The sequence below is a fragment of the Emys orbicularis genome, chromosome 15 (genome assembly GCF_028017835.1).
Source record: "Emys orbicularis isolate rEmyOrb1 chromosome 15, rEmyOrb1.hap1, whole genome shotgun sequence".
NCBI classification, from domain to species: domain Eukaryota; kingdom Metazoa; phylum Chordata; order Testudines; family Emydidae; genus Emys; species Emys orbicularis.
Window position 1 is genome coordinate 2,111,152 of NC_088697.1, and position 26,972 is coordinate 2,138,123.

At 65.5% G+C, this 26,972-nt stretch overlaps 3 protein-coding genes and 4 non-coding genes across 9 annotated transcripts; all 7 read right to left on the reverse strand.

Moving 5' to 3' along the window:
- Positions 1-6,259, reverse strand: MPDU1 (mannose-P-dolichol utilization defect 1). Of its 3 annotated transcripts, XM_065416938.1 has the most exons (7): positions 5,909-6,259; positions 3,449-3,514; positions 2,358-2,490; positions 1,281-1,366; positions 1,066-1,184; positions 629-739; positions 1-391 (listed from the first exon to the last, which is right to left on the reverse strand). In XM_065416938.1, the coding sequence occupies exons 1-7, from the start codon at positions 5,997-5,999 to the stop codon at positions 263-265; spliced, it is 735 nt and encodes a 244-aa protein (XP_065273010.1). In that variant the 5' UTR covers positions 6,000-6,259; the 3' UTR covers positions 1-262. The 3 variants fall into 3 exon arrangements, with proteins under 3 accessions (XP_065273010.1, XP_065273011.1, XP_065273012.1); XM_065416939.1 differs by lacking the exon at positions 1,281-1,366; XM_065416940.1 differs by lacking the exon at positions 1,066-1,184.
- Positions 6,260-9,826: 3,567 nt separating this feature from the next.
- Positions 9,827-16,091, reverse strand: CD68 (CD68 molecule). The gene is made up of 7 exons (XM_065417368.1): positions 15,959-16,091; positions 14,305-14,490; positions 12,127-12,635; positions 11,571-11,690; positions 11,179-11,251; positions 10,227-10,394; positions 9,827-9,966 (listed from the first exon to the last, which is right to left on the reverse strand). The coding sequence occupies exons 1-7, from the start codon at positions 16,089-16,091 to the stop codon at positions 9,827-9,829; spliced, it is 1,329 nt and encodes a 442-aa protein (XP_065273440.1).
- A 1,969-nt stretch (positions 16,092-18,060) lies between these two features.
- On the reverse strand, positions 18,061-23,421 carry EIF4A1 (eukaryotic translation initiation factor 4A1). The gene is given in 12 exon segments (XM_065416936.1): positions 18,061-18,358; positions 18,865-18,944; positions 19,402-19,491; positions 19,967-20,104; positions 20,481-20,624; positions 21,223-21,276; positions 21,278-21,333; positions 21,616-21,760; positions 21,762-21,785; positions 22,358-22,497; positions 22,834-22,966; positions 23,373-23,421. Coding segments are annotated over 12 exon segments (1,173 nt in total). The 5' UTR covers positions 23,397-23,421; the 3' UTR covers positions 18,061-18,213.
- Positions 19,708-19,843, reverse strand: LOC135889705 (small nucleolar RNA SNORA42/SNORA80 family). Its single transcript, XR_010562037.1, has one exon. It is a non-coding gene; the product is annotated as a small nucleolar RNA SNORA42/SNORA80 family (small nucleolar RNA).
- On the reverse strand, positions 20,300-20,433 carry LOC135889706 (small nucleolar RNA SNORA42/SNORA80 family). Its single transcript, XR_010562038.1, has one exon. It is a non-coding gene; the product is annotated as a small nucleolar RNA SNORA42/SNORA80 family (small nucleolar RNA).
- On the reverse strand, positions 21,401-21,528 carry LOC135889708 (small nucleolar RNA SNORD10). The gene has a single exon (XR_010562040.1). It is a non-coding gene; the product is annotated as a small nucleolar RNA SNORD10 (small nucleolar RNA).
- LOC135889707 (small nucleolar RNA SNORA48) lies at positions 22,628-22,767 on the reverse strand. The gene has a single exon (XR_010562039.1). It is a non-coding gene; the product is annotated as a small nucleolar RNA SNORA48 (small nucleolar RNA).
- Positions 23,422-26,972: the final 3,551 nt, after the last annotated feature.

Consider the following 26,972-nt stretch of genomic DNA (forward strand, 5'->3'; position numbering starts at 1 on the left):
TGGCCAATCAGCGTTTAATTACCTCACGGGGGGGGGGCGGTTTACAGACCTGCTCCCCCCTCCCTGCCGGAGCCCAGCTGGGGAGGGGGGGGGGCAGACCGGGCTGAGTGGGTTCCCCTCTAGGGGGCGCCGGTGGAGCCAGATGGGGGTCCTGCCCCCCCCTCGATACAGCTCAGACGGCAGCACGGGGCGGGGGGCAGCCCCCACTCCCCCTATGGGGACCCACGGGCAGGCCGCGGTCAGAGTCCGGAGGGGGTCCCCTCTATTCCCGCTTCTTCCCAGCCCCCGCGCCGGCCAGCACGTGCCAGTAATAGAGGAGCTGGCCCGCGATGATGCCGTTGCAGACGGAGGAGACGATGTAGGTCAGAGCCATCAGGGAGTCGCCCGTCTCCTGGAGGGGGACAGACGGAGGGGGGTGAGGGGGGCGGGCAATGGGGCTGGGGGCCTGTCCCCTCTAGGGGGCGCCGGCTCCCATCCAGCCCCAGGGCGGGGTCAGGGGCCCGGAGACTGTGCCCTCTAGGGATCCCCTGTGCCCAGGAGCATGATGGGTACATGCGCAGAGGGATTGTGGGAGGGAACACCCCCTCCCCAATGCCCTGTGACCCCCAAGCTCGTGCCCCCCGGCTACCTGGATGGAGGTGAAGATCCGGGCCAGCGAGCCGCCGAAGAGCAGGAAGACGGTGACGGCCGACAGCTGCCCCGTGTGCCCGTTGCGGTAGTTGGTGGCCGCCTGGAGTAGCTGGGGGGGGGGGGGGGAAGAGACGAGACCCCCCAGATCAATAGCTTGGACAGATTTGCCCCCCCCATGCCCTGTGACCCCCAAGCCCTTTGGCGGGGGTAAGGTGCTGGTCCACATCCACTATGGCATGAATCCTGCTGTCCCCCCAAAATACACTCAGCCCCCCACCACTAGTGTGCCCCCCTGAGCCACAGCCCCCTGCATGCAGGGGCGGGTGGGAGCCGGCACCCCCTAGAGGGGACAGGCCCCTGCCCCCCTGAGCCAGCCAGTCCCTGCCCCGGGGCCGGATGGGAGCCGGCGCCCCCTAGAGGGGACAGGCCCCTTACCCTGCTGATGACGATGGCGGGCACGTTGGTGGCTTGCAGGAGGGTGACCACGGGCCAGGGGGCCAGAGGGGAGAGCAGCAGGCAGAGCAGAGCGAAATACAACACCAGGAAGGAGACACCTGGGCGGGGGGAGAGACAGGAGAGGGTTAAATCCCCCCCCTGCAGGGATCCACCCGCTCCCCCCCGCCCTGGCATGGGAACCGCGCCCCACTCACCCTGTGCCGTGCGTCCCCCGAAGTGCAGGGCCAGGAAGCCGATGGCAACGGTTTGCAGCATGAGGAAGAGCGCCTCGCCCCAAGCACTGCGGGGGGGGGGGAAACACGGGGTTCGGTCCGCCCGAAATAACCCTGCCCCCCGAGCCAGCCAGCCCCCTGCCCAGCGCCCCAATAGAGTCCCAGACCCAGGAGAGAACCCAGGAGTCCTGGCTCCCAGCCCCCCTGCTCTAACCCACCAGCCCCCACTCCCCTCCCAGAGCCAGGGAGAGAACCCAGGAGTCCTGGCTCCCAGCCCCCCTGCTCTAACCCACCAGCCCCCACTCCCCTCCCAGAGCCGGGGAGAGAACCCAGGAGTCCTGGCTCCCAGCCCCCCTGCTCTAACCCACCAGCCCCCACTCCCCTCCCAGCGCCAAGGAGAGAACCCAGGCGTCCTGGCTCCCAGCCCCCCCTGCTCTAACCCACCAGCCCCCACTCCCCTCCCAGAGCCAGGAATAGAACCCAGGAGTCCTGGCTCCCAGCCCCCCTGCTCCAACCCACCAGCCCCCACTCCCCTCCCAGAGCCGGGGAGAGAACCCAGGAGTCCTGGCTCCCAGCCCCCCCTGCTCTAACCCACCAGCCCCCACTCCCCTCCCAGAGCCGGGGAGAGAACCCAGGCGTCCTGGCTCCCAGCCCCCTCATCTCTAACCCACCAGCCCCCACTCCCCTCCCAGAGCCGGGGAGAGAACCCAGGAGTCCTGGCTCCCAGCCCCCCCTGCTCTAACCCACCAGCCCCCACTCCCCTCCCAGAGCCGGGGAGAGAACCCAGGCGTCCTGGCTCCCAGCCCCCTCATCTCTAACCCACCAGCCCCCACTCCCCTCCCAGAGCCGGGGAGAGAACCCAGGAGTCCGGCTCCCAGCCCCCCCTGCTCTAACCCACCAGCCCCCACTCCCCTCCCCGAGCCGGGGAGAACCCAGGAGTCCGGCTCCCAGCAGAGCTCTCCCACCCCAGTGCTGACCTGGCCTGACCCCGCTTGGGTTCAGCTCCCTGTCAGGGGCGGGGGCGCCCCCTGGTGGCGTGGGGCGGTGGCACAGGCTCACCTGAAGGGGAAGCCGTTGGCCAGGCTGTAGACCATGGTGCCGGTGATGGCCAGCAGCTCCAGCAGGATGGCTTGGAGACTGAGCCCCACGGCGCTCCTCGCCCCCAGGATCTTAAACACCTGGGGCAGCTTCACTGTGGGGAGACGGGGGGCACGTCAGGCGGGGGGGCGGAGGGGAGCCGGCGCCCCCTAGAGGGGACAGGCCCCTGCCCCATTCCCCGCCCCCCTGAGCCAGCCAGTCCCCGCCCTGGGGCCGGGTGGGAGCCGGCGCCCCCTAGAGGGGACAGGCCCCGCCCCATTCCCCGCCCCCCTGAGCCAGCCAGTCCCCGCCCTGGGGCCGGGTGGGAGCCGGCGCCCCCTAGAGGGGACAGGCCCCTGCCCCATTCCCCGCCCCCCTGAGCCAGCCAGTCCCCGCCCTGGGGCCGGGTGGGAGCCGGCGCCCCCTAGAGGGGACAGGCCCCTGCCCCATTCCCCGCCCCCCTGAGCCAGCCAGTCCCCGCCCTGGGGCCGGGTGGGAGCCGGCGCCCCCTAGAGGGGACAGGCCCCTGCCCCATTCCCCGCCCCCCTGAGCCAGCCAGTCCCTGCCCTGGGGCCGGGTGGGAGCCAGCGCCCCCTAGAGGGGACAGGCCCCTGCCCCATTCCCCGCCCCCCCGAGCCAGCCAGTCCCTGCCCTGGGGCCGGGTGGGACCCGGTGCCCCCTAGAGGGGACAGGCCCCTGCCCCATTCCCCGCCCCCCCGAGCCAGCCAGTCCCTGCCCTGGGGCCGGGTGGGAGCCGGCGCCCCCTAGAGGGGACAGGCCCCTGCCCCATTCCCCGCCCCCCCGAGCCAGCCAGTCCCTGCCCTGGGGCCGGGTGGGAGCCGGCGCCCCTAGAGGGGACAGGCCCCTGCCCCATTCCCCGCCCCCCTGAGCCAGCCAGTCCCCGCCCTGGGGCCGGGTGGGAGCCGGCGCCCCTAGAGGGGACAGGCCCCTGCCCCATTCCCCGCCCCCCTGAGCCAGCCAGTCCCCGCCCTGGGGCCGGGTGGGAGCCGGCGCCCCTAGAGGGGACAGGCCCCTGCCCCATTCCCCGCCCAGAGAGGGAGCCGGGTCCGTACCCATCAGCGACCCCGCGACGATGGCGAGTCCCAGCCCTTTGCTGATCACGATCTTCAGGCAGTGAACTGGATGAAAACAGAGAGGGAGAAAGGGGGGGGGGGTCCAAGTCAGGCCACCAGCTACCCCTGCCCCCCCCACCCCCCCGGTGGGAGTTTATGCCCCCCCGGGAACCTCACATCCTCCCCACCTGGGGATTTCACTGGCCCCCGCAACCCTACGGCCTCTTTGGGTGTCCTTAGCCGCCTGCCCCCTTTGCCCCTTCCCCAGCAGCCCCATGGCCGCCCTCTGCCCCCGGCCAGCGTCTGCTGCCCCCTGGATATCCCTGGGACCCCGCCCCTCATTCCTCTATAACTGCTCCCCCCACGGGCCAGCTCCCCTGGGCCCCCCATGTCGGGTGTTTCTCTGGGCATCCCTGCACCCCACTCCCCGGCCCTCTGCATTATGGCTCCCCCGATGTCTCGGGGTGACTCCGGTTCCCTGTGCGCTGGGCTCCCCCAGCTCCTTCCCACCCCCCCCGCTTGCCCCCTTCCCTCCCGGCCTCGGCCCCCTAGGAGTGCCTGGCTCCCACCCGCTCAATTCCCCCCCTTGGTCCCCATGGTAGCTACTGTCCTGCCCCACTGAGCCCCCACCCTACCCCACCAACCCCCAACCAACCTCCACTGCTCCCCCGGCCTCCCTACCCCACCAACCCCCACTGCTCCCCCGGCCCCCCTACACCACCGACCCCCAACCAACCCCCCCCCATGATAGCAGTTTTCAGGTATCTAAAAGGGTGTCATAAGGAGGAGGGAGAAAACTTGTTCACCTTAGCCTCTGAGGATAGAACAAGAAGCAATGGGCTTAAACTGCAGCAAGGGAGGTCTAGGTTGGACATTAGGAAAAAGTTCCTAACTGTCAGGGTGGTTAAACACTGGAATAAATTGCCTAGGGAGGTTGTGGAATCTCCATCTCTGGAGATATTTAAGAGTAGGTTAGATAAATGTCTATCAGGGATGGTCTAGACAGGATTTGGTCCTGCCATGCGGGCAGGGGACTGGACTCGATGACCTCTCGAGGTCCCTTCCAGTCCTAGAATCTATGAATCTATGAAACCCGCACTGCTCCCCCGGCCCCCCTACCCCACCGACCCCCAACCAACCCCCACTGCTCCCCCGGCCCCCCTACCCCACCGACCCCCAACCAACCCCCACTGCTCCCCCAGGCCCCCTACCCCACCGACCCCCAACCAACCCCCACTGCTCCCCCGGCCTCCCTACCCCCAACCAACCCCCAACCAACCCCCACTGCTCCCCCGGGCCCCCTACCCCACCGACCCCCAACCAACCCCCACTGCTCCCCCGGCCCCCAACCAACCCCAACCAACCCCCACTGCTCCCCCGGCCCCCCTACCCCACTGACCCCCAACCAACCCCCACTGCTCCCCCGGCCCCCCTACCCCCAACCAACCCCAACCAACCCCCACTGCTCCCCCGGGCCCCCTACCCCACCGACCCCCAACCAACCCCCACTGCTCCCCCGGCCCCCAACCAACCCCCAACCAACCCCCACTGCTCCCCCGGCCCCCCTACCCCCAACCCCCAACCAACCCCCACTGCTCCCCCGGCCCCCCTACCCCCAACCCCCAACCAACCCCCACTGCTCCCCCGGCCCCCCTACCCCCAACCAACCCCAACCAACCCCCACTGCTCCCCCGGCCCCCCTACCCCCAACCAACCCCAACCAACCCCCACTGCTCCCCCGGGCCCCCTACCCCACCGACCCCCAACCAACCCCCACTGCTCCCCCGGCCCCCCTACCCCCAACCAACCCCAACCAACCCCCACTGCTCCCCCGGGCCCCCTACCCCACCGACCCCCAACCAACCCCCACTGCTCCCCCGGCCCCCAACCAACCCCCAACCAACCCCCACTGCTCCCCCGGCCCCCCTACCCCACTGACCCCCAACCAACCCCCACTGCTCCCCCGGCCCCCAACCAACCCCCAACCAACCCCCACTGCTCCCCCGGCCCCCAACCAACCCCCACTGCTCCCCCAGGCCCCCCTACCCCCAACCAACCCGCACTGCTCCCCCAGGCCCCCTACCCCACCGCCCCCCACTACCCCTGTCCAATTGCCCCAAACAACCCACACTGCGCGTCCATTGTCCCCCCCACCTATGTGGGAGACTGTGGCCGGGATGTGTCATCCCAGGGGAGCGGGCTGAGAATTGGGGTCACCCTTCCCCCTGGAACCCCACTTCTGGGCACTTCCGCCCCGCACGAACATGGCGGCGGCACGCCTCAGGCAGGACGTCCGCCCTGTACCAACATGGCGGCGCCGCGTCGTACTTCCGCCCCGCACCAACATGGCGGTGGCACGCGGCCCTTCCGCCCCGCGCCTATGGAGCGCCGGAGGGCTGCCGCCTTGCTTTGCCATGCCGACCAGGGGGTGTGGCCCGGGCGGGAGGGGCGCGCGCTCACCGTGCAGCAGGTTGAAGCGCAGGAAAAGCTCGTCGTAGCAGCGCTCGGGCAGCAGGTGCGGGACCAGCAGCCCCTGCAGCGCCGCCGCCATTTTGGAAAATGGCGACACTCCCACAGCGGCTTGGCCGGCGCTTCCGCCTTCATGGTGCCAGGGTTCCTACGGCGCAGGCGCGGAGGCGCCCGCGGATCCACTCACTATGCACGCGCCAGCCCCCCGCGGTCGGTGCGCGCGCGAACCTCCCTGAGTTACACTCCTTGTGCGCACGCGCCCGCACTCCCTCCGCAGATTCCTCCCTCCGCAGTACGCAGGCGCCTGTTTCGCGCCCGCTCTCTGCGGCGCATGCGCAACGGAGGGGGGAGACAAAGGGGAAGCGCGGGCACAGCCTAGTATGAGGCTGAGGGGGCACGCATGCGCCCTGCCCTTCCACCGGCCCCATTTCCTCCTCGCGCATGCGCCCTGCCCCTCAACCGCCTCCATTTCCGCCCCGCGCATGCGCCGTTCCCCCCTCAACCATCTCCCATTCCTCCCCGCGCATGCGCTCTTTCTTCCAACCCTCCCCTTCGTTCCCTTCCCGCGCATGCGCCCTAGCGCCCCTCCCCCCACTCCCTCACCGCCTTGACCAAACTTTGGCCAACCCAAGATGGCTGCCCCAGCTCCGCCATCTTGCCCGCTCCCCGCCCTCAGCCGGGGGGCCGTGGCCCTCTGCCTCCTCTACTACCTGCGGCTGCAGCGGGGCCGCCGCCTAAGGGAGGCCGCCCGGCGCCACCGGGCCGCCCGCCGCCGCCGGGCCCGGGCCCGCTGGGGCCGCCGCTTTGCCCTGCTCTGGCTGGCAGGGACCCCGGCGTCCGGGCCCGGCCCCCGCCCGGCCGGCCTCCCGCTCCTCCCGCCGCCGCCGCCGCCGCCCGCCCCGGCCCGGGAGCGGCGGCTGTGGAGCAAGGCCCGGAGCTCGGCCTTCTGGGACACGGTGCGGGCCAAGGCCTTCGGGCCCGGCGAGTGGGCCGAGAACTTCCGCCTGGGCCCGGCCACCTTCGACTACCTCTGCGGGCGGCTGCGGGCGGCCATCCAGCGGCGGGACACCAACATGCGCCGGGCCATCCCCGCCGAGGTCCGCCTGGCCATGACCCTGTGGCGCCTGGGTGCATGCACCGAGTACCGGGCCGTGGAGCAGCAGTTCGGCGTCTCCCGCTCCACCGTCTGCAAGATCCTGCGCGACGTCTGCGAGGCCGTGGTGGCCATCCTCACCCCAGCTTACGTGGCCGCCCCCGCCGGGCCCCGGGCCGCTGGCTTCCCCGCCCCACCGCAGCTGGCCGGCGTGCTGGGGGCCCTGCACATCCCCATCCGGGCCCCCAACGAGAACGCCGCCGGGTACTTCAACCGCCGGGGCTTGGCACTCGGTGGTGTTGCAGGCCGCCGTCGACGCCCGCGGCTGCTTCTGGGACGTCAACGTTGGCTGCCCAGGGAGGCAGACTGATGCCCAGGTGCTCCGGGCCTCCGAGCTCTACCAGCGCGCCCAGCGGGGGGAGCTCTTCCCCGGGGCGGCCCGGGACGTGGGAGGCGTACAGGTGCCCGTCTACCTTCTGGGCGGCCCGTCCTACCCGCTCCTGCCCTGGCTGATGAGGCCTTACCGGGCCGGGGAGCTCACGCCGGCCCAGAGGCGGTTTAACGAGTACGCCGCCGCCGCCCGCACTGTGGTGGGGGTGGCCTTCGGGCGCCTCAGGGGTCGCTGGCGCTGCCTGCAGAAACGCAACGACACGGACGTCTCTTTCCTGCCCACCCTGATCGCCGCCTGCTCCACCCTCCACAACGTCTGCGAGATGCACGGCGACGTCTTCCAGCCCCGCTGGATGGTGGAGGAAGAGGAGGAGGAGGAGGAGGAAGAGCCCTTCGAGGACGGGGAGGGAGAGGAGGGCGCCGCGGCCGAGATCCGTGAGACGCTGGCTCTGACCTTGCGGGACTGAGGGATAGAACCCAGGAGTCCTGGCTCCCAGCCCCCTCCCTGCTCTAACCCACCAGCCCCTACTCCCCTCCCAGAGCCGGGGAGAGAACCCAGGCGTCCTGGCTCCCAGCCCCCCCTGCTGTAACCCACCAGCCCCCACTCGCCTCCCAGAGCCGGGGAGAGAACCCAGGCGTCCTGGCTCCCAGCCTTCCTGCTTAATCTGCTGAAGGTTCCCGGCCACAACCTGAAATCGCCTCTCCTGGGGGTGGGGGTAGGGAGGCAGGTGAAGTGAGGGTGCCAGGCAGGTGTGTGGGCAGGGGCTGGGTGTCAGAACTGGGGTGGTGTGGGGGACCTGGGACTTTGAAACCAGGCTGGGGAAGGGGCAGTTGAAGTGTGTGTGTGGGGGAGACTATAGGGGGGTATTGGGAGGAACCGGACCCCTGGATTCTCTGTAGCCACAATAAACGAAAACTTCAACCCAAAGGAGCCGTGCTGTAACTGTCCGCCAACACCTGACCCTTTTCTCTGCCCCACTCCCGCCTCATAGCTGCCCGGTCAGCCCTAGCCCGGCTCATTCAGCAGCTCTGTCTGTCTGTCAGGCCTTCCGGATGGACAGATGGACAGCAAGGAGGACATGCAGGGAGGGGCTGTATCTGTCTGTCCAGCCAGTCTACCCATCCAGAGGTGGCCGCATCTCAGTACTGGGCGAGGGGTCCCTGGATAACCAGCCGCCCCACCCCAGAGGTGGCCGCATCTCACTGCCGGGCGAGGGGTCCCTGTGTAACCAGCTGCCCCGCCCCAGAGGTGGGCACGTCTCACTGCCGGGCGAGGGGTCCCTGTGTAACCAGCCGCCCCCCCCAGAGGAGGCCGCATCTCAGCGCTGGGCGAGGGGTCCCTGTGTAACCAGCCGCCCCGCCCCAGAGGTGGCCGCATCTTTATAAATGCCGATGGAATAAAGAACTCGTGGAGGGGGGCGGGGCTTGCTGCAGGACTCTTGAAAAGGGGGCGTGGTTTAAAGGGCTGGGGGAAATGGGATCCATGGTTGGGGGTGGACCTAAAGAGCAAACTCATACAGGGGGCGTGGCTTAGTCATGGCAGTTAGAAGAGGGTGTGGTTTGTGAGGCAAGGGGCGTGGCTTGATCATGGATCATAGAAAGGGGCGTGGCCTGAGGGTGCTGCCCCTGTCCCTGCCCCCCAATGACAGAAGCAGCCTCGTGACACCCCCACTTCCCCTTAGGAGCCGGGTGGGGCTGTTCCCGCACGCGGCTGAGTTAACGGGACCCTGCTGGGGCCGCCTGGGGGACTGGGCACCCCATGGGGAGCTGGGATACAGCCAGGCTGCTGGGGTGCCCCCACACCCCAACACCCTCCCTGCAGCCCAGCATCCCTGGGGCCTGCCCTGCCTGTGGGGGAGAGCGCCCCCTGCTGAGCCCCACTCCCAGGAGCACCCCAGCCCTTGTCCTAGACTTATGTTTTCAACAGCCACTGCCCCGCCCCAGAGGTGGCTGCATCTCAGCGCCGGGCGAGGGGTCCCCGTGTAACCGGCCGCCCCGCCCCAGAGGTGGCCGCATCTCCTTAAGACCAGGAGACGTAATCCCCATTTATTATTGAACAGAATTGTTATGGGGGGGCTGTTTTTTGCGGGGGGGGGGGGGCGGGTAACCCCATTGGGATGCTGCCAAGAGCCGGTGCACGGACAGTAACTGAGCCGTCCTCGTATTTACTAACAACCCCAAATTTATTTAATCAGTAAAATAAAATACATGGATCTCTGACCCCGTTCCCTGCCCCCACCCCCGAGCCAGCCAGTCCCCGCCCTGGGGCCGGGTGGGAGCCGGCGCCCCCTAGAGGGGACAGGCCCCTGCCCCATTCCCCGCCCCCCTGAGCCAGCCAGTCCCTGCCCTGGGGCCGAGTGGGAGACGGTGCCCCCTAGAGGGGACAGGCCTCATTCTCCCCTCCTTCCCCCCAGTGTCCCGGCCCCTCAGAGGGTCTGGTAGCCGCCCCGGGCCCTGCGCCGGCCCACCAAGTAGGCGATGACGATGATCAGGATCAGGACCAGCAGAACCACCCCGATGATGATGGGCACGAGCGCGCTGTGCTGCTCCTCTGGGCACAGCTCAGCTGCAAGAGAGGACGGGCAGGGGGTGAGACCGGGGGGGGGCTATGCTGGGAGGTGGGGGGCAGGGGGAGATAAGAGGGCTATGGGGCGGGGCAGGGCTCATATAGGGGGAAATGGGGGGGCAGGGGGAGAGAGGTTTATGGGGCAGCAGAGGGGATGTGGGTTGGGAGAGGGAGCTGAGCGTGGGGCTGTGAAGGGGCAGGAATGGGGGGCCAGGAGGGAGACTGTGGGGGGCAGATCTGGGGCCGAGGGGGGCCGGTACCTTCCCCGAAGCCGCCCCCGGGCAGGGCGAAGGCCTGGATCCGCTCGTGCAGGGCGTCAAGGTGGAAGGCCGGGCCCAGCGCCAGGCTGCGGTTCTGGCACTGGTACGAGTGCCCCAGCCGGGCTTCGAACTCTCGCAGGCTGGCGTTCTGCACCGCGAACTGCCTCTCTGGGGGGGCAAGGGGGGCAGAGATCAGAGCCAGCCCCCAAATCACCCACCTCACCGACCACGAGCCACGAACCTTCCCTGAAAGGCACCCCGAGCCCCCCAAAGTCACCCCAAACCCCCAGTCACCACAAACCCTCCGATCCCCCAAAGTCACCCTGAACCCCTCAAAGTCACCCTGACTCCTCAAAGTCAACCGAAACCCCCAGTCACCCCAACCCCCTAGACCTCCCAAAGTCACCCCAACTCCTCAAAGTCACCCCGACTCCTCAAAATCACCCCCGACCCCCCAAAGTCACCCCAAAGCCATCCGACTCCCCAAATGCACCCCAACCCCCTGATCCCCCAAAGTCACCCCACTCCTCAAAGTCCCCCTGACCTCTCCATCACCCTAAACCCTCAAAGTCACCCTGACCCCCGTCACCCCAACCCCTCAAAGTCACCCCGAACACCCAATAACCCTGACTCCCCTGAACTCCCAAAGTCACCTCCAACCCCCCAAAAGTCACCCTAACCCCTCAAAGTCACCCCAAATACCCAGTCACCCTGACGCCCAGTCACCTCGACTCCCCCAAATCCCCAAAGTTACCTCCGACCCCCTGAACTCCCAAAATCACCCCCGAGCCCCCAAAAGTCACCCCAACCCCTCAAAGTCACCCTGACGCCTCTGAAGTCAACCCTGAACTCCCAATGTCACCCCGAGACCCTGAACTTGCTCCATTGCCCTAAACCTTTCCCCCAACTCCTCCCAACCTTCCCCCCCACAGCCTCGACCCCCGGTTCTCACGTGTGGCCCCAGGGAACTGGATGCTCAGGTTGGCTTGGACCTCGTGCAGGTAGACGGAGTTCTGGGTTTTATTCTGGGGAGACACAAGGGACAGGAGACGTTTGGACCCTCAACGTTGGCCCAGCACGGTGATGCAGCCACCTCTGGGGTGCAGCACAGCAGCTGTTTATACAACCCCCGCCCCGCTCCCTGCCCCCCAGCACCTCCTAGCGTCGCCCTGGGGCCAGCCCTGCCTGCCAGGGGAGAGCGCCCCCTGCTGAGCCCCCCCGCCTCGCTCCCTGCCCCCCAGCGCCCCCTAGCACCGCCCTGGGGCCAGCCCCGCCTGCCAGGGGAGAGTGCCCCCTGCTGAGCCCCGACCCCACTCCCTGCCCCACAGCCCCCCCGGTCGGTACCTTTATGAAGGTGAAGTGCAGGAAGCCCTGAGCGAAGGTGAGCTCCATGGTGGCTGACTCGTCGGAGCATTTTCCCGACACCTTGGTGTGGTTCGGCTGGATGGCAAAAGCTCCCCAGAGCTGGAAGAGAGAAAGAAGTTGGGTGACCTGGTATCACCTTCATCCCCGAACCCCAAGAGTCCTGGGGAGAGAACCCAGGAGTCCTGGCTCCCAGGCCCCCCTGCTCTAACCACCAGCCCCCACTCCCCTCCCAGAGCCAGGGAGAGAACCCAGGAGTCCTGGCTCCCAGCCCCCCCTGCTCTAACCCACCAGCTCCCACTCCCCTCCCAGAGCCGGGGAGAAAACCCAGGAGACCTGGCTCCCAGCCCCCCCTGCTCTAACCCACCAGCCCCCACTCCCCTCCCAGAGCCGGGGAGAGAACCCAGGAGTCCTGGCTCCCAGCCCCCCCTGCTCGAACTCACCAGCCCCCACTCCCCTCCCAGAGCCGGGGAGAAAACCCAGGAGACCTGGCTCCCAGCCCCCCCTGCTCTAACCACTAGCCTCCCTTTTCCCATACCTGCGCTTTGGAGCCGTTCTCATATCGGACCCAGAGCTGGAGGCCCGACTGCACCCGGAGGCAGACGTCCGACCCATTCCGCACCGAGTAGTTCCCGACCCCCACATCCGGGGGCCCCGGTGGGCCCGCCGTGGTGAGGTGGGGGGTCGTGTGCACGGTGGTGTGGTTGGTCGGGTGGGATGTGGTGTGGTTGGCTGGGTGGGACGTGGTGTGGTTGGCTGGGTGGGACGTGGTGTGATTGGTCGGGTGGGACGTGGTGTGATTGGCCGGGTGGGACGTGGTGTGGGGCGTCGTGTGGTGGGTCGTGGTGTGATTGGCCGGGTGGGTCGTGGTGGGGGGCTTCGTGCGGTGGGTCGTGATGGTGGTGGCGGTGGTTTTGGTGAAAGACGGCACGAGGGTGGCCGATTTCTTATGGCGGGGGCAGCCGTCGCCGTCACACGGGGCCTCGATCCCGGAGCCAGGCGTGGTGAGTTCCTGGGCCCCCTCGCTAGGCAGGGCGGAGATGCAGACTAGAGGGGTGAGGAAGATGGTGGGGAGGAACAATTAGACCTCCAAAGTAGATACAGGGCACGAATACGCCTCCCCTGGCTAATTGTGTTACTGTGGCCATCATTAGGGTCCAGAGTAAACACACACGTTGCTAACCCGGCTGCTAATTTCTCTCCTCCCACAGCCTCTGCCCTCTGACTGCCCCCTTGCCCACCACGCCCATGTTGGGCGCAATCTTTTAACTCGCCTTCTTTAGGGAACCAAGTCATTTTGCCACCATTAGGGTCCAGAATTAACACCCCCGAAAAATCCAGGTTCGATCCTCCATATTCCAAAGGATGCGGGCCCCGCAATTACATTGTGCCCTCAAATCCTGCCCCCTAAGTGATCCTCTCTCAGCTGACACCAGCTGCTACATGAAATGTACCATCAGAGTTAACACCCCATTTAAGAATATAGGTCCTGTGGGGTAGAAAGGTGGGGGCAAAGCCCCTACCCCAGCTCCCCGCAAAATCCTTCCTGCCTTGTTGTCCAGCCACCCACTCTGATGGTATGTTTCATGTAGCAGCAGTGTTGGTGGCTCGTTTCCAATTGTGCCCTCGGTAGGTTTCAGAGTTAACGCCGCTTAACATTCTCTTCGGGACCAAAAAAATGGACTTTGAGGACAATTCCACAGATTGCGATGGTCTGAAAATGTTGAAATAACCTTGTTGGCTGCCGGGATATTCACGAGACACGGTGGGTGGGGTTACATCTGTTAGCGGATGATGGATTTATGTGTGTTTTGAAATCCACGTTTTGAAATCAAGTAGGTTTTCTTGCTCATTTTTCACCCAACATTTCAGGGAAAAGGAACATTGTCCCTGTTTTTTTGGGGGGGGGGAACTGATGGGGAAACAGAAAAAATCCCATTTTTTTCCACCCCAAATTCAGGCTTTCGTGGCCAAGTCGGAGCACTATAAATCTTAAAATATTTCCGCTGTCAGAATTGCGTAACGTTAACCTTTGGTTCGATACAAAAATAAATAAAAATCTCCTCTCTGCTGTGAAATTTTTGGAGGCTTTGTGCCCCCCACCCGAATCGTCCAAATTTCATATTTTTTCTGTGCCAAATGTGGGAGGGGGCAATATTTGGTTCCCCACCAAGATCTCAAGCAAACCCCAAATGCCCAGCCGGTTTTTCTGCTGACTGCTGAAACAATAACATGGAAATTCAATTTTTGGGGGGCTGGGGGCGGGGGAAGGGAGCTTAGCCCCCCCCCAGTTTAGCCGCCTCCACCAACTCGTTCAGCTTCGGTGAGTGCCGACCCGGCAGGAAATGCCCCTTTTCCCACCCAAATCTTTGCGGAAAACCAACATTGTTTAAAAATGACCCCGGAGCAAAACAGACTTTATCGCACAGGTGAACAAAGTTAAATGGAAGTTGGCGGGGTCTGGGAGCCAGGACTCCTGGGTTCTCTCCCCGGCTCTGGGAGGGGAATGGGGGCTGGTGGGTTAGAGCGGGGGGGGGGGGGGGGGCTGGGAGCCAGGACTCCTGGTTCTCTCCCTGGCTCTGGGAGGGGAGTGGGGGCTGGTGGGTTAGAGCGGGGGGCTGGGAGCCAGGACTCCTGGGTTCTCTCCTGGCTCTGGGAGGGGAGTGGGGTACGGTGGGTTAGAGAGATACCACCTGTAGAAAAGAGCAGCACCTACCTGCCAGGCAGAGCAGCAGGGACAGGGTCCCCAGGGTCCCCATGCTGGAGAGGCTGCTGGATTGTCCGTCCGTCCCTGGGTCCGTCCCTCGCTCCGTGCCTCCCTCTTGTCCTGTCCTGCGCTTCACTGATAAACTGAAGGAAACGAAACCAGTTCCCTTTCCAAGGTCGCGCACCCGCCTCCCAGCTCCAACAACACGCACAGATAACGAGTCCTCGAGGCTGAGATGTGCCCACTTCTGGGGCGGGACGGCTGGTTACACGGGGACCCCTCGCCCGGCGCTGAGATGCGGCCACCTCTGGGGCGGGGCGGCTGGTTACCCGGGGACCCCACGCCTGGCGCTGAGATGCGGCCACCTCTGGGGCGGGGCGGCTGGTTACCCGGGGACCCCTCGCCCGGCACTGAGATGCGGCCACCTCTGGGGCGGGGCGGCTGGTTTTACAGGTGCTGAGATGACATAGGCCCTGGGGCTGGGCTGGGGGTGGCGGGACGCCGCGTAAGATGGGCTCGTGCCTGTGACGGACTCCGGCTGCCTCGGACCGCAGGCCAGGAGGGAGAGGGGGCTGATGATTCAGGGCTTTCAGTTCCCCATGAGGATCCGTGGACGACGCTGAGTCAGCCCCCAAGAAAGGCCTGTGACCTTCACGTGGTTGGCCTGCAGCTGGGGAGGCTGGTGGATTAGAGCAGGGGGGGGCTGGGAGCCAGGACTCCTGGGTTCTCTCCCCAGCTCTGGGAGGGGAGTGGGGGCTGGTGGGTTAGAGCAGGGGGGGCTGGGAGCCAGGACTCCTGGGTTCTCTCCCCGGCTCTGGGAGGGGAGCGGGGTCTGGTGGGTTAGAGCAGGGGGGGCTGGGAGCCAGGACTCCTGGGTTCTCTCCCCGGCTCTGGGAGGGGAGTGGGGGCTGGTGGGTTAGAGCAGGGGGGGGCTGGGAGCCAGGACTCGTGGGTTCGCTCCCCGGCTCTGGGTGTCTCTCTCCCCTGCTTTATAGTTGCAGGTTCCCTCGACCTTTGAGGCGAGCAGGTATCTGGGGCGTGGCCGAGCTCCAGCCCCCAAACCGCTCCAGGTGTGGCTCTGCCCCAGCTGCCTGCAAAAGTGCCCACGCCCCTTGCTTCTTCCTCTCAGCCTTCAGGCCCCCGGGCTGGGCGAGTGCCAGCTGCCCCATAACTGGGTGAGACCCGCTCTGCCTTGGAAATTGGCGTGAGCCCCCCCCCCTGCCCCCTGTGTGTTGGCACTGAGAGCCAGGACTCCTGGGTTCTCTCCCCGACTCTGGGAGGGGAGTGGGGGCTGGTGGGTTAGAGCAGGGGGAGCTGGGAGCCAGGACTCCTGGGTTCTCTCCCCAGCTCTGGGAGGGGAGTGGGGGCTGGTGGGTTAGAGCAGGGGGGCTGGGAGCCAGGACTCCTGGGTTCTCTCCCCGGCTCTGGGAGGGGAGTGGGGGCTGGTGGGTTAGAGCAGGGGGGGCTGGGAGCCAGGACTCCTGGGTTCTCTCCCTGGCTCGGGGAGTGGGGGCTGGGGGTAACAGCTGTGTAGCCTGGGGCTGGGAGAGACATGCTGGCCTTTGTTTTCTTTCAGGGGAGCCCAGGTGGTTTTAGATGCAAAGTGCGGGATAGGAGATGAACCCACCCCAGAACTGGCTGCAACCCCCCACGCACAACTCACCTCTGACCTGCACCAGGGCCCCAGCCCGCTTTGCTCCTGTCTCCCACTGGGGGTGCTGTGGAGGGAAGCAACTTATGGCCTTATCACCACCAGGGGGCAGCCTCACGGCCCCGCTCGTGCTCCCCTTCGGCATGCTCTGCCACTGCATCTCCTTGCCGGCCAATTGCCAGCGTATTAAAGCCGAACCCGAGAGACCTGCGGAACTCCCTGCTGCCACGGGGCAGAGAGATTCATTCGGCCGCTCAGTGAACAGGGAGAGGGCTAAGGGGGGGCCGGGGGCTAATAGTCACCCAGAGGAGCCGGGCAGGACCCAGCTATCCTGCTACAACCTCTGTTGTAGCAACAGAGGGATTCAAGGCAAATAAACGGGCAGGACTGGGAGCCCAGACTCCTGGGTTCTATCAGCCCTCTCCCCGAGTGGATTTGGGCTCAGACTCCTGGGTTCCATGCTGTCAAGCTGGGGGACAGAGGCCAGGCCCTGTGAACTTCTGGGTCTCCTACCCGTGACGCAGGAGGAGATACAGCTGGTCGAAGTATCGCCACAGCCTAGTAGAACAGGAAACCCGGTTGTTCAACCGCGGAACTCCCCGCCACAAGATTTCAGCAGTGGGAGAACTCCTGGAGGAGCTCTATCAAACGGGGAAGTAAAGAATGGGCCCTGCTGTATGCGGGAGCCTGTCCTTCCTCCTGTGTTGTTTGGGGGGGGACAGCAGCCATGTTCCCCAAGTCACATTAGGAGCCTATCACCCTTTTTTTTTTTTTTTTTAAGCCTCAGGGGCCCCTGTGAGTCAAAGGAGTGTGAACTCCTAGCCCCATTGTGCAGCAGGGGACACTCTGGCAGGAGCAGCTTTACCATCCTTCCCCCAACTCATGAGTCCAGCTGCCAGGGAAATAGCTGGGATCCCACCGCTACCACCAACCCCCTCCACTATAATCCCCCCCTTGCTCTTCTAGTCAGTAGATTGCAAGGCCCTCCCACAAAAGGTGGTATCAGCTCAATGTGTCAGTGGGGAAACGGAGGCAAGGAGGGAGGACTGCTACATGCCAGGTGTCACTCAGCAAGGCCAGGGAAGGGAAGAAAAAAAAAAAAAAAAAAAGCAGCTCAGTGCAGTGTGAACTCCCCCATATTGGCTCGTAAGGGGACTGCTGTGGTAAGGGATTCTCCCCATCCTGCCCCATGCACCTGGATTAGCCATGCAAGACTCTGGGATCCCACCGCTCCCACCAATGCCTTCGGGAGAGGATTAGCCATGCAAAGGACTGCAGGAACAGAGGACACCCCTCCTCCAGCCAACTGGGATTCGGGGGAGGGGGCCGGCCAAACTGCCTTGAGCCCCCCCAGGGGGGAGGGGCCACCCCCCTTTACAAACACAACCCAAAGCAGCTGCCATTTTGAAAGAAGATTTTTATTTGGTACGTTCGTTTCCTTTCAATAAATACTATACAAAAAAAAGTAAAAAGGTCGCACACAATTTTGTTGGATGGGGGGGAAAATTGAGTGCAGGGGGGAGGGGGGAGAAATTTCTAGCTTAATGTTTTGGGGGCAACTGATTTGGGGGGCTCCCTCCCCTGACAGCTACCAACCCTGAGGTAGGTTCGACTCGCAAGCAGTTCGATTTAGCACCAGGATCAGGGTGGCGTAGCTTTGGGGAAGGGTGGGCTCGTTAAGAGAGATGGCCAGATCTTCAGGGACTGGGACAGCAGGACTCCTGAGTTCTACGTGGGAGCGGGGAAGAGAACCTGGCAAATCCCAGGGAAGATGTAGGGGGCGCATTACCGGATACAGGGGACAGGAGGGGGAGCCAGGATGCCTGGGTCCCACCTGCCCCCAATTAAAGGAGGGAACACCTGGGTTCTCCCCACTGTCTCTCTAGCCCATCACAGTCAGGACGCCTGGGTTCTGTGCTCGCTGTCGAGAACCCAGGAGTCTGGCCACACCCTGTTCTAGGAACATGAAGGAAACGGGGAGGTGGGGGGGACCCACAGGTCAGGATGCCCCCACTCCAGTTAAGGAGGATCCGGAGCCTGGGGCCTCCCAGGTTTGGCCTCCGGGCATGAGAGCGAAAAGTGGACAGACAAGAGAAATGCCACAAAACACTAAATTGGATTTTTTTCACCTCCAAAAAGTGACATTTATTCAAAAGAACAAAACAAAACAAAAAAAAAAGGGAAAATAATTAAAAAAAAAAGTGTCCGGAGCCAGCGCATGACAGTGGCTCGCGGGGGCAGCGCCCGAGGCGCCCACTGGGGGGCGCTCAGATGAGGTCGGCCACGTTCAAGGGCATCTCCTCGATGGAGGTGTTGTAGAAGGTCTCGATGTCGCGCAGGGTGCGTTTGTCCTCTTCGGTCACCATGTTGATGGCCACCCCTTTCCGGCCAAAGCGCCCCCCTCGGCCGATCCTGGGGGGAAGGGAGAAGGGGTGAGCGCAGGACGCCTGGGTTCTCTCCCTGGCTTGCTTGGGGCCTCGTGGCTAGGAGGAGCTGGGACTCCTGGGTTCTCTCCCCAGCTCTGGGAGCAGAAGGGGGCTGGTGGGTTAGAGCAGGGGGGCTGGGAGCCAGGACTCCTGGGTTCTCTCCCCGGCTCTGGGAGGGGAGTGGGGGGGCTGGTGGTTAGAGCAGGGGGGGCTGGGAGCCAGGACTCCTGGGTTCTCTCCCCGGCTCTGGGAGGGGAGTGGGGGGGCTGGTGGTTAGAGCAGGGGGGGCTGGGAGCCAGGACTCCTGGGTTCTCTCCCCGGCTCTGGGAGGGCAGTGGGGGCTGGTGGTTTGAGCAGGGGGGGCTGGGAGCCAGGACTCCTGGGTTCTCTCCCCGGCTCTGGGAGGGGAGCGGGGGCTGGTGGTTTGAGCAGGGGGGGCTGGGAGCCAGGACTCCTGGGTTCTCCCCAGCGCTGAGAGGGGGGGGGGGGTACCTGTGGATGTAGTTCTCCCGGTTGGTGGGCAGGTCGTAGTTGATGACGAGCGACACCTGCTGGACGTCAATGCCACGGGCCTGGGGTGTGGGGGGAAAGAACCACCAACGTTCAGGCCCCGGCCCCCCCACATGTGGGGCAGCGCCCGTGCCCTGGCTGTGGGCTGCCGTTCCGCGGCCGAGGCCCGGGGGTGGGGGCGCCCGCCACACGGAGCAGCCCCCCTTGGTGTGCCAAGGAGCTACATTCCGCATACAGCACAGGGGGGCTGGGCGGAGAGGGAATCTCCTTGGGGGGGCCCCTCCCGGGACACCTGGGTTCACCAACACCTAAGATGGCTGCCATCACATGACAGAAGCCATTTTAAGAGGGGCCGGATCTTTCCGGCTCCCCCCCAGTGCCCCTGCACAGGGCAGACCCAACCCCAGCCCCCAAATTCCCTCACACCAGCCCGCAGGGAGCTTCCCCCAAATTAACTCACCCCCCAGGGTTTGCCCCCTCCCCGCTCCACTTCCCCACAGCCCCCCCAAGTCTCCTCACCAGCAGGTCAGTGGTGATGAGGACGCGGCTGGAGCCGGAGCGAAATTCGCGCATAATCACATCACGCTCCTTTTGGTCCATGTCTCCGTGCTGGGCAGTGGAGAAAAAGAGGGTCATTAGCGGGGGGGGGGGGGGGTCTCACACTGCACCCCCCCGCCCCAGATCTCTGGGGCAACCCCCTCCCGGAGAATCCTGCCCCTTCCGGCAGCCACTGAAGGGGGAAGGGACGGAACCCAGGAGTCCTGGCTCCCAACTCCCACCACTGCGCTCAACCTGGCACACACAACTGTGGGACCCCCCAAAAACAGCTGTGCCCCCCATTTCAGGGACCGCGACCCACAGGCACTAGGGCGGCCATGGTTCAGGGGGGCCAACTGCTCTTGCATGGAGTACACTATGGAGGGGCCATGGGGGGACCCCCACCATAAATCCACAGCCATGCAGCTGGGGTGGGATCCAGCTGTCCTGGCTCCAAGTCCCCCCTGCTCTAACCCACCAGCCCCCACTCCCCTCCCAGAGCCGGGCAGAGAACCCAGGCGTCCTGGCTCCTCCCTGGCCCCCGTACCATGGCAGAGACGGTGAAGTCCCGGGCATGCATCTTTTCTGTGAGCCAGTCCACCTTCCGGCGGGTGTTGATGAAGATCACGGCTTGGGTGATGGTCAGGGTCTCGTAGAGATCACAGAGCGTGTCCAGCTTCCACTCCTGGGGGGGGGGGGGGGGAAGGAGGAGAGAGAGGAGAGAGACAGGACAAGTGGGGGTGAGGGCTAGGGCTGACAGCCCCCACCCACCCATGTGGGGGACCCCTGGAAAGTCAGCTCCCCACTCCACTGGGGCCTCCAGACTCCACCCCAGTGCTCAGAGCTCCCCTGCTCCCAAGACAGCACTAACCCAGACCTACAGTGTGCCCCCCATTTCAGGGACCAGGACCCAGAGACATTGGGGCGGCCATGGTTCGGGGGGCTGATCGCTCTTGCATGGGGTACACTATGGAGATGCCATGGAGGGACCCCTCCATAAATCCAGGACCATGCGGCTGGGGTGGGAAGAGAACCCAAGAGTCCTGGCTCTCAACCCCCACCTCTCTCTCGACATTGATGTAGAACTGCCGGATGCCCTCCAGGGTCAACTCCTCCTTCTTCACCAGGATGCGGATCGGGTCCCGCATGAACTTCTTCGTCACCTCCAGCACGTCCATGGGCATCGTGGCCGACAGGAGCACCACCTGGGGCAGGCGAGGGGGCAGTGAGAGGCGCTGCTGCCAGCCTGCCCACCCAGAGATCCCTCTGCTCTCTCACAGGTGTAGCATCTCCCCCTGGGTCCTAGACCGCTCCACTGGTGGTTCTAGTTACCCACCGACTAGCTCCTGCCCCCTGGGTTCTAGATCCCTCTACTGGTAGCTGCAGCACCCCACCAACTAGCCCCTGGATTCTAAATCCCTGCCCTTCCCACAATTGACTTGCCCTTTGGGTTCTAGACCCCCCAATACTGCCAATTCAAACTCCTCATGGACCAGCCCTGGTTCTAGGTCCAGGGCTCATTCCACTGCTCCTTGGGCTTAGGCCCGTCACGATAACTCCATCTCCTTACGGTCTAGTCCTGCTCCTCGGGTCTAGATCCCGGCAGCTGGGTTCAACTCCCACGCATAGTTTAGCGTCTAGTCCTACCACTTAATCTGGTCTTGCCACTTCGACACACCCTGCCCCTAATAACCTAGGCTCCCATACTTAAACCCCCCCCCCAACCAGTTCTAGGCTCCCCCTCAATTATGGGTGTCTCCTCCAGCAAGGCCGGTTCTTGGTCCGCCCAGATTCCAAGCCCACCTGGGTGTTCCCGCTCAGCTTCTGGAATATGTCGTAAATCTGATCCTTGAAGCCCCCGGCTCAACATCTCGTCGGCCTCGTCCAGCACGAACATCTTAATGAATTTGGGAGCTGCGGGGAGAGGCGCCGTTAGCCCGAGCGAGGGAGTAGTCGGCCACAAGGGCTCAAGCCAGAAGCTGTTCTCAGTCGGGAGAGCTCTGATCACACCCAGAAGCCCCTGTGCCAGGCCCGGATGGCAGAACGCCTAGCAGGGGGCACCAGGCGGCACTGGGATCAGCTGACACGCATGGGGAATCATCAGCGAACAGACACAGGGCAGGTCCACCCCCCACCCGCCCAGGGGGCACCCGGAGAGGGGACTGCTCCCCCCCCCACCAAAAAAAAAAAACTTACACAGGTATCTCCTGTTCAACATGTCGAAGACACGGCCCGGAGTCCCCACAATGATATGGGGTGCTTCCATCTGCAGCTTCTGCACCTCGGCCCGGACGTTGGTGCCCCCAATACAGGCGTGGCACGAGGCCCCCATGTAGTCCCCCGAGGGCCATCACAACCTTCTGGATCTGCAGTGAGGAAGATCCCCTTATAACTAGCCGCCCCTGCCCCAGAGGTGGCTGCATCTCAGCGCCGGGTGAGGGGATCCCTGGGTAACCAGCCGCCACGGCCCAGAGGTGGCCGAATCTCAGCGCTTGGCACCGAGCCCTGATAGCCGTGTGCCCCCAGCATGAACCAGCGACAGCCACCACCCGGGATCCTGCGCTGGGATGAATGGGGGCTCGTTTCTCTCCCCCTGCTAGATTGAAGAGCTGCGCCACCAATCAGACGCCTCTTTGCCCAGGTAGCAAGGGAGGAAGTGGGGCTGATCCCTACCAAGCAACCACAGTCTTACACAACGGGGGGGCGTGGGGGGGGGGGAGCAGGGAGACTGGGAGCCAGGACTCCTGGGTTCTCTCCCCAGCTCTGGGAGGGGTGTGGGGGCTGGTGGGTTACAGCAGAGAGTGGGAGCCAGGACTCCTGGGTTCTGTCACCCTTAATGTCTCAGTTAAGAAAAAAAGCTGGGCAGGGATCGTTACCGAGCCGAGTCACCGCTTTAAACGAAGGGGTGGGGCATTGTACTGGCCCCCCGACAACTCACCTGCTGGGCCAACTCTCGGGTTGGGGCCAGCACCAAGGCCTGGGTCGCCTTGAGGTCTAGCTCGATCTGCTGGAGGATAGAAATGGCGAAGGTGGCCGTCTTCCCAGTACCAGACTGAGCTTGTGCAATGACATCGTAACCTGGGGGAGACGAGACTCACCGGTCAGCCGCCCCGCCCCAGAGGTGGCCGCATTTCAGCTCCGGGCGAGGGTCCCCGGGTAACCGGCCGCCCCGCCCCAGAGGCGGCTGCATCTTGAGAAGCCCCGATAGTCGTGTGCCCCCAGCATGAACCAGCGACAGCCACCGCCCGGGATCCTGCGCTGGGATGAACGAGGGCTGGTCGCTCTCCCCCTGCTAGATTCAAGAGCCGCGCCACCAACTGGACGCCTCTTTGCCCATTAGCAGGGGAGGGGGAAGAGTCATCCCCCCCCCACCCCGCCGGGATCTAACCCCCCCCTCCCCGGGGGCCGACTCACCCTTGATACAAGGAAGAATGGCTCGCTGCTGGATGGCAGAGGGCTTCTCAAACCCATAGGCGTAGATTCCCCGCAGGAGCGACTCCGACAGGTTCATGTCGTCAAAGCTGTCAACGATCTCATTCCAGTTGCTCTGAAAACGGAAGGGGGGGGAGGGTTAACACCCCCCAACGAGGCCCCCCTTGTATTCCCTCTACAGCCCTTGAGACGCCTGTCTTGACCCCCCCCCAAAACCTCTTCTCAGCCTACTGCTTTAATTCACTGCGTCCAAAAGTTATCATCTCTGGGGACCCCAACATCTCGTGACACCCCATTAGGCAGCTCTCTCCTCCCTGCAGCCCCCCCCCCGTGGATGCCACCTCCCACCTCCCCATAAGCCTATCCACCCCCCTCCCTGCACCTGAGAGCCCCTGCCACAGCCACCCCCACACATGCCCTATCCCTTCCCCCCCCATGAGTCCATCCAAGCCCCCGCACCTCACAGCTGCCCCCCCCAAAACCTGCCCAACTCATCTTCCTGTTCCAGACACCCCCCCCACCTCAATGATGCCATCGGGGTCCATTCCCTCGGGGCCATTGTCTCTAGATCTGGAAGGAGAGGGGGGTGTTAGACAAGGTTACTGAGAAGCAGACAGTGCCCCCTACGGTCCCCGGTCGTTGTTCCCACCGGCCTCACCCCCGCTGGGCAGCTCCCCCAAAACCCCTCGCTTGAGGGTCCCCCCCACCACTATTCACCCTGCCCACAGAGATGCAATCAGGACCCCCTGCACCCATCCCCCACCCCAGGCCTCCCCCTGGGCAGGACAACCCGCCCCTTTCTACACCCCCCCAACCCCAAAACACTTCCTCTTCACATCCCCTGCCTAAACAGCCAGGGGGGTCTCTGCCCCCCCCGGGAATCCCCCTCTCCTTATGAGGCTGGGGGTGCCTCAACCCCACTCTGCCTACCTAGGCAGCCCACCCCCAGCCTGAGGTCGCCCACTCCTCCCATTGCTGCCCCCCCATCTCCTGCCTTCCCACCTCCCTCCCATCCCCCCCAGCCTGAGGTCTCCCATCCCCCCCCCCCATCTCCTGCCTTCCCACCTCCCTCCCATCTCCCCCAGCCTGAGGTCTCCCATCCCCCCCCCCCACCTCCCTCCCATCCCACCTCCCTCCCACCCCCCCCATCTCCTGCCTTCCCACCTCCCTCCCATCCCCCCCCCACCTCCCTCCCATCCCCCCCCCCATCTCCTGCCTTCCCACCTCCCTCCCATCCCCCCCCCCCATCTCCTGCCTTCCCACCTCCCTCCCATCCGCCTTCCCACCTCCCTCCCACCCCCCCATCTCCTGCCTTCCCACCTCCCTCCCATCCCCCCCCCCATCTCCTGCCTTCCCACCTCCCTCCCATCCCCCCCCCCATCTCCTGCCTTCCCACCTCCCTCCCATCCGCCTTCCCACCTCCCTCCCATCCCCCCCCCATCTCCTGCCTTCCCACCTCCCTCCCATCCCCCCCCCCATCTCCTGCCTTCCCACCTCCCTCCCATCCCCCCCCCCATCTCCTGCCTTCCCACCTCCCTCCCATCGCCCCCAGCCTGAGGTCTCCCATCCCCCCCCCCATCTCCTGCCTTCCCACCTCCCTCCCATCCCCCCCCCCATCTCCTGCCTTCCCACTTCCCTCCCATCCCCCCCCCCATCTCCTGCCTTCCCACCTCCCTCCCATCCCCCCCCCATCTCCTGCCTTCCCACTTCCCTCCCATCCCCCCCCCCATCTCCTGCCTTCCCACCTCCCCTCCCATCCGCCTTCCCACCTCCCTCCCACCCCCCCCCCATCTCCTGCCTTCCCACCTCCCTCCCATCCCCCCCCCCCCATCTCCTGCCTTCCCACCTCCCTCCCATCCCCCCCCCCCCCATCTCCTGCCTTCCCACCTCCCTCCCATCCCCCCCCCCATCTCCTGCCTTCCCACCTCCCTCCCATCCCCCCCCCATCTCCTGCCTTCCCACCTCCCTCCCATCCCCCCCCCCATCTCCTGCCTTCCCACCTCCCTCCCATCCCCCCCCCCATCTCCTGCCTTCCCACCTCCCTCCCATCCCCCCCCCCCATCTCCTGCCTTCCCACCTCCCTCCCATCCCCCCCCCATCTCCTGCCTTCCCACCTCCCTCCCATCCCCCCCCCCATCTCCTGCCTTCCCACCTCCCTCCCATCCCCCCCCCCATCTCCTGCCTTCCCACCTCCCTCCCATCCCCCCCCCATCTCCTGCCTTCCCACCTCCCTCCCATCCGCCTTCCCACCTCCCTCCCATCCCCCCCCCATCTCCTGCCTTCCCACCTCCCTCCCATCCCCCCCCCCATCTCCTGCCTTCCCACCTCCCTCCCATCGCCCCCAGCCTGAGGTCTCCCATCCCCCCCCCCATCTCCTGCCTTCCCACCTCCCTCCCATCCCCCCCCCCATCTCCTGCCTTCCCACTTCCCTCCCATCCCCCCCCCCCATCTCCTGCCTTCCCACCTCCCTCCCATCCCCCCCCCATCTCCTGCCTTCCCACTTCCCTCCCATCCCCCCCCCCCATCTCCTGCCTTCCCACCTCCCTCCCATCCGCCTTCCCACCTCCCTCCCATCCCCCCCCCATCTCCTGCCTTCCCACCTCCCTCCCATCCCCCCCCCCCCATCTCCTGCCTTCCCACCTCCCTCCCATCCCCCCCCCCCATCTCCTGCCTTCCCACCTCCCTCCCATCCCCCCCCCATCTCCTGCCTTCCCACCTCCCTCCCATCCCCCCCCCATCTCCTGCCTTCCCACCTCCCTCCCATCCCCCCCCCATCTCCTGCCTTCCCACCTCCCTCCCATCCCCCCCCCATCTCCTGCCTTCCCACCTCCCTCCCATCCCCCCCCCATCTCCTGCCTTCCCACCTCCCTCCCATCCCCCCCCCATCTCCTGCCTTCCCACCTCCCTCCCATCCCCCCCCCATCTCCTGCCTTCCCACCTCCCTCCCATCCCCCCCCCCATCTCCTGCCTTCCCACCTCCCTCCCATCCGCCTTCCCACCTCCCTCCCATCCCCCCCCCCATCTCCTGCCTTCCCACCTCCCTCCCATCCCCCCCCCCATCTCCTGCCTTCCCACCTCCCTCCCATCCCCCCCCCATCTCCTGCCTTCCCACCTCCCTCCCATCCCCCCCCCCATCTCCTGCCTTCCCACCTCCCCCACCTCCCTCCCATCCCCCCCCCCCATCTCCTGCCTTCCCACCTCCCTCCCATCCCCCCCGGGTCCCCCAACTCCTCCCATCCCCCCCAGACCGGCTCATGTCAAGCGGAGCCGGAAGTGGCCCCCGCGCCCCGGAAGTGGCCCCTCCCGTGGCCTCGCTCCGACCCCAGCCCCCCGCGCGCGCCGCCGCCGCCCCCGGCCTGGCCCGCCGCAGCCCAGGCCTCTCCACGTGCTCAGGCCTCTCGCGTCCCGTCCCGGAAGTCCCGCCCCCTCGCCCTGCCCATTGGCGGCGCGGCCGGCGTGACGTCACGGCCCGCGTTCCCCGGATGCCGAGCGGCAGGACAATGGGGGCGCCCGGCGGGGTCGCACCTTCCCCCCCCCACGGGGAAATAATGGATCCGTCCACTGCTCTTTCCCCCCCCCCCTCCGATAATGGGCTCGGCCGGGAAGGGGTACCGCGGAACGGGTTCGGCCATTTGCTAATCCCCCGCCCCACACACAATCCCGAGGATGGATCCGCCCAGGAGAAACCAACCCGCATCCCCGGGCCGCATTACCGCCCCCCCCCCCGGCCGGATGGTTCCGTCCTGTGCTCCCCCACCAAAATTTTTTTTTACTGGACTAGACCGTCGTCGTCCCCCGCAGAATCCCCCCCACGGGTAGAACTGACTCTTCCACTCCCCCCCCCCGCCATAGGATCAGATGGTTCCGTCCGGAACCAGCCGCATCCAGATCTCCCACCGTCACAAAATGGCGTCGCACCCCCCCCACACACTCGGGCGGGGATGGTTCCATCCAGCCCCCTTCTCCGTGCCTCAAACTGCGCCCCCTCCCACTTAGCGGGAATGGTCTCGCCACCATTCTCTCTCTCTCTCTCTCCTCCCCCCCCCCCCCCACCGCGCCGGGCCGGGATGGTTCCGCTCGTGTCCTCTGGGAGAGGGGTTTAAATGGACTCGCCATCATCC

Bases quoted from the DNA above. Each gene is read 5' to 3' on its own strand.
- CD68 (XM_065417368.1), bottom strand. From the start codon at position 16,091: ATGCCGAAGGGGAGCACGAGCGGGGCCGTGAGGCTGCCCCCTGGTGGT. The intron at 11,252-11,570 runs GTACCGACCGGG...GTGTCTCCCCAG, and splicing joins TGCACTTCACCTTCATAAAG to AATAAAACCCAGAACTCCGT. The intron at 9,967-10,226 runs GTACCGGCCCCC...CCTCTCTTGCAG, and splicing joins CGGGGGCGGCTTCGGGGAAG to CTGAGCTGTGCCCAGAGGAG.
- MPDU1 (XM_065416938.1), bottom strand. From the start codon at position 5,999: ATGGCGGCGGCGCTGCAGGGGCTGCTGGTCCCGCACCTGCTGCCCGAG. The intron at 1,367-2,357 runs GTGAGCCTGTGC...CCCCCCCCGCAG, and splicing joins GCCAACGGCTTCCCCTTCAG to TGCTTGGGGCGAGGCGCTCT. The intron at 1,185-1,280 runs GTGAGTGGGGCG...CCCCCCGCCCAG, and splicing joins CGGGGGACGCACGGCACAGG to GTGTCTCCTTCCTGGTGTTG.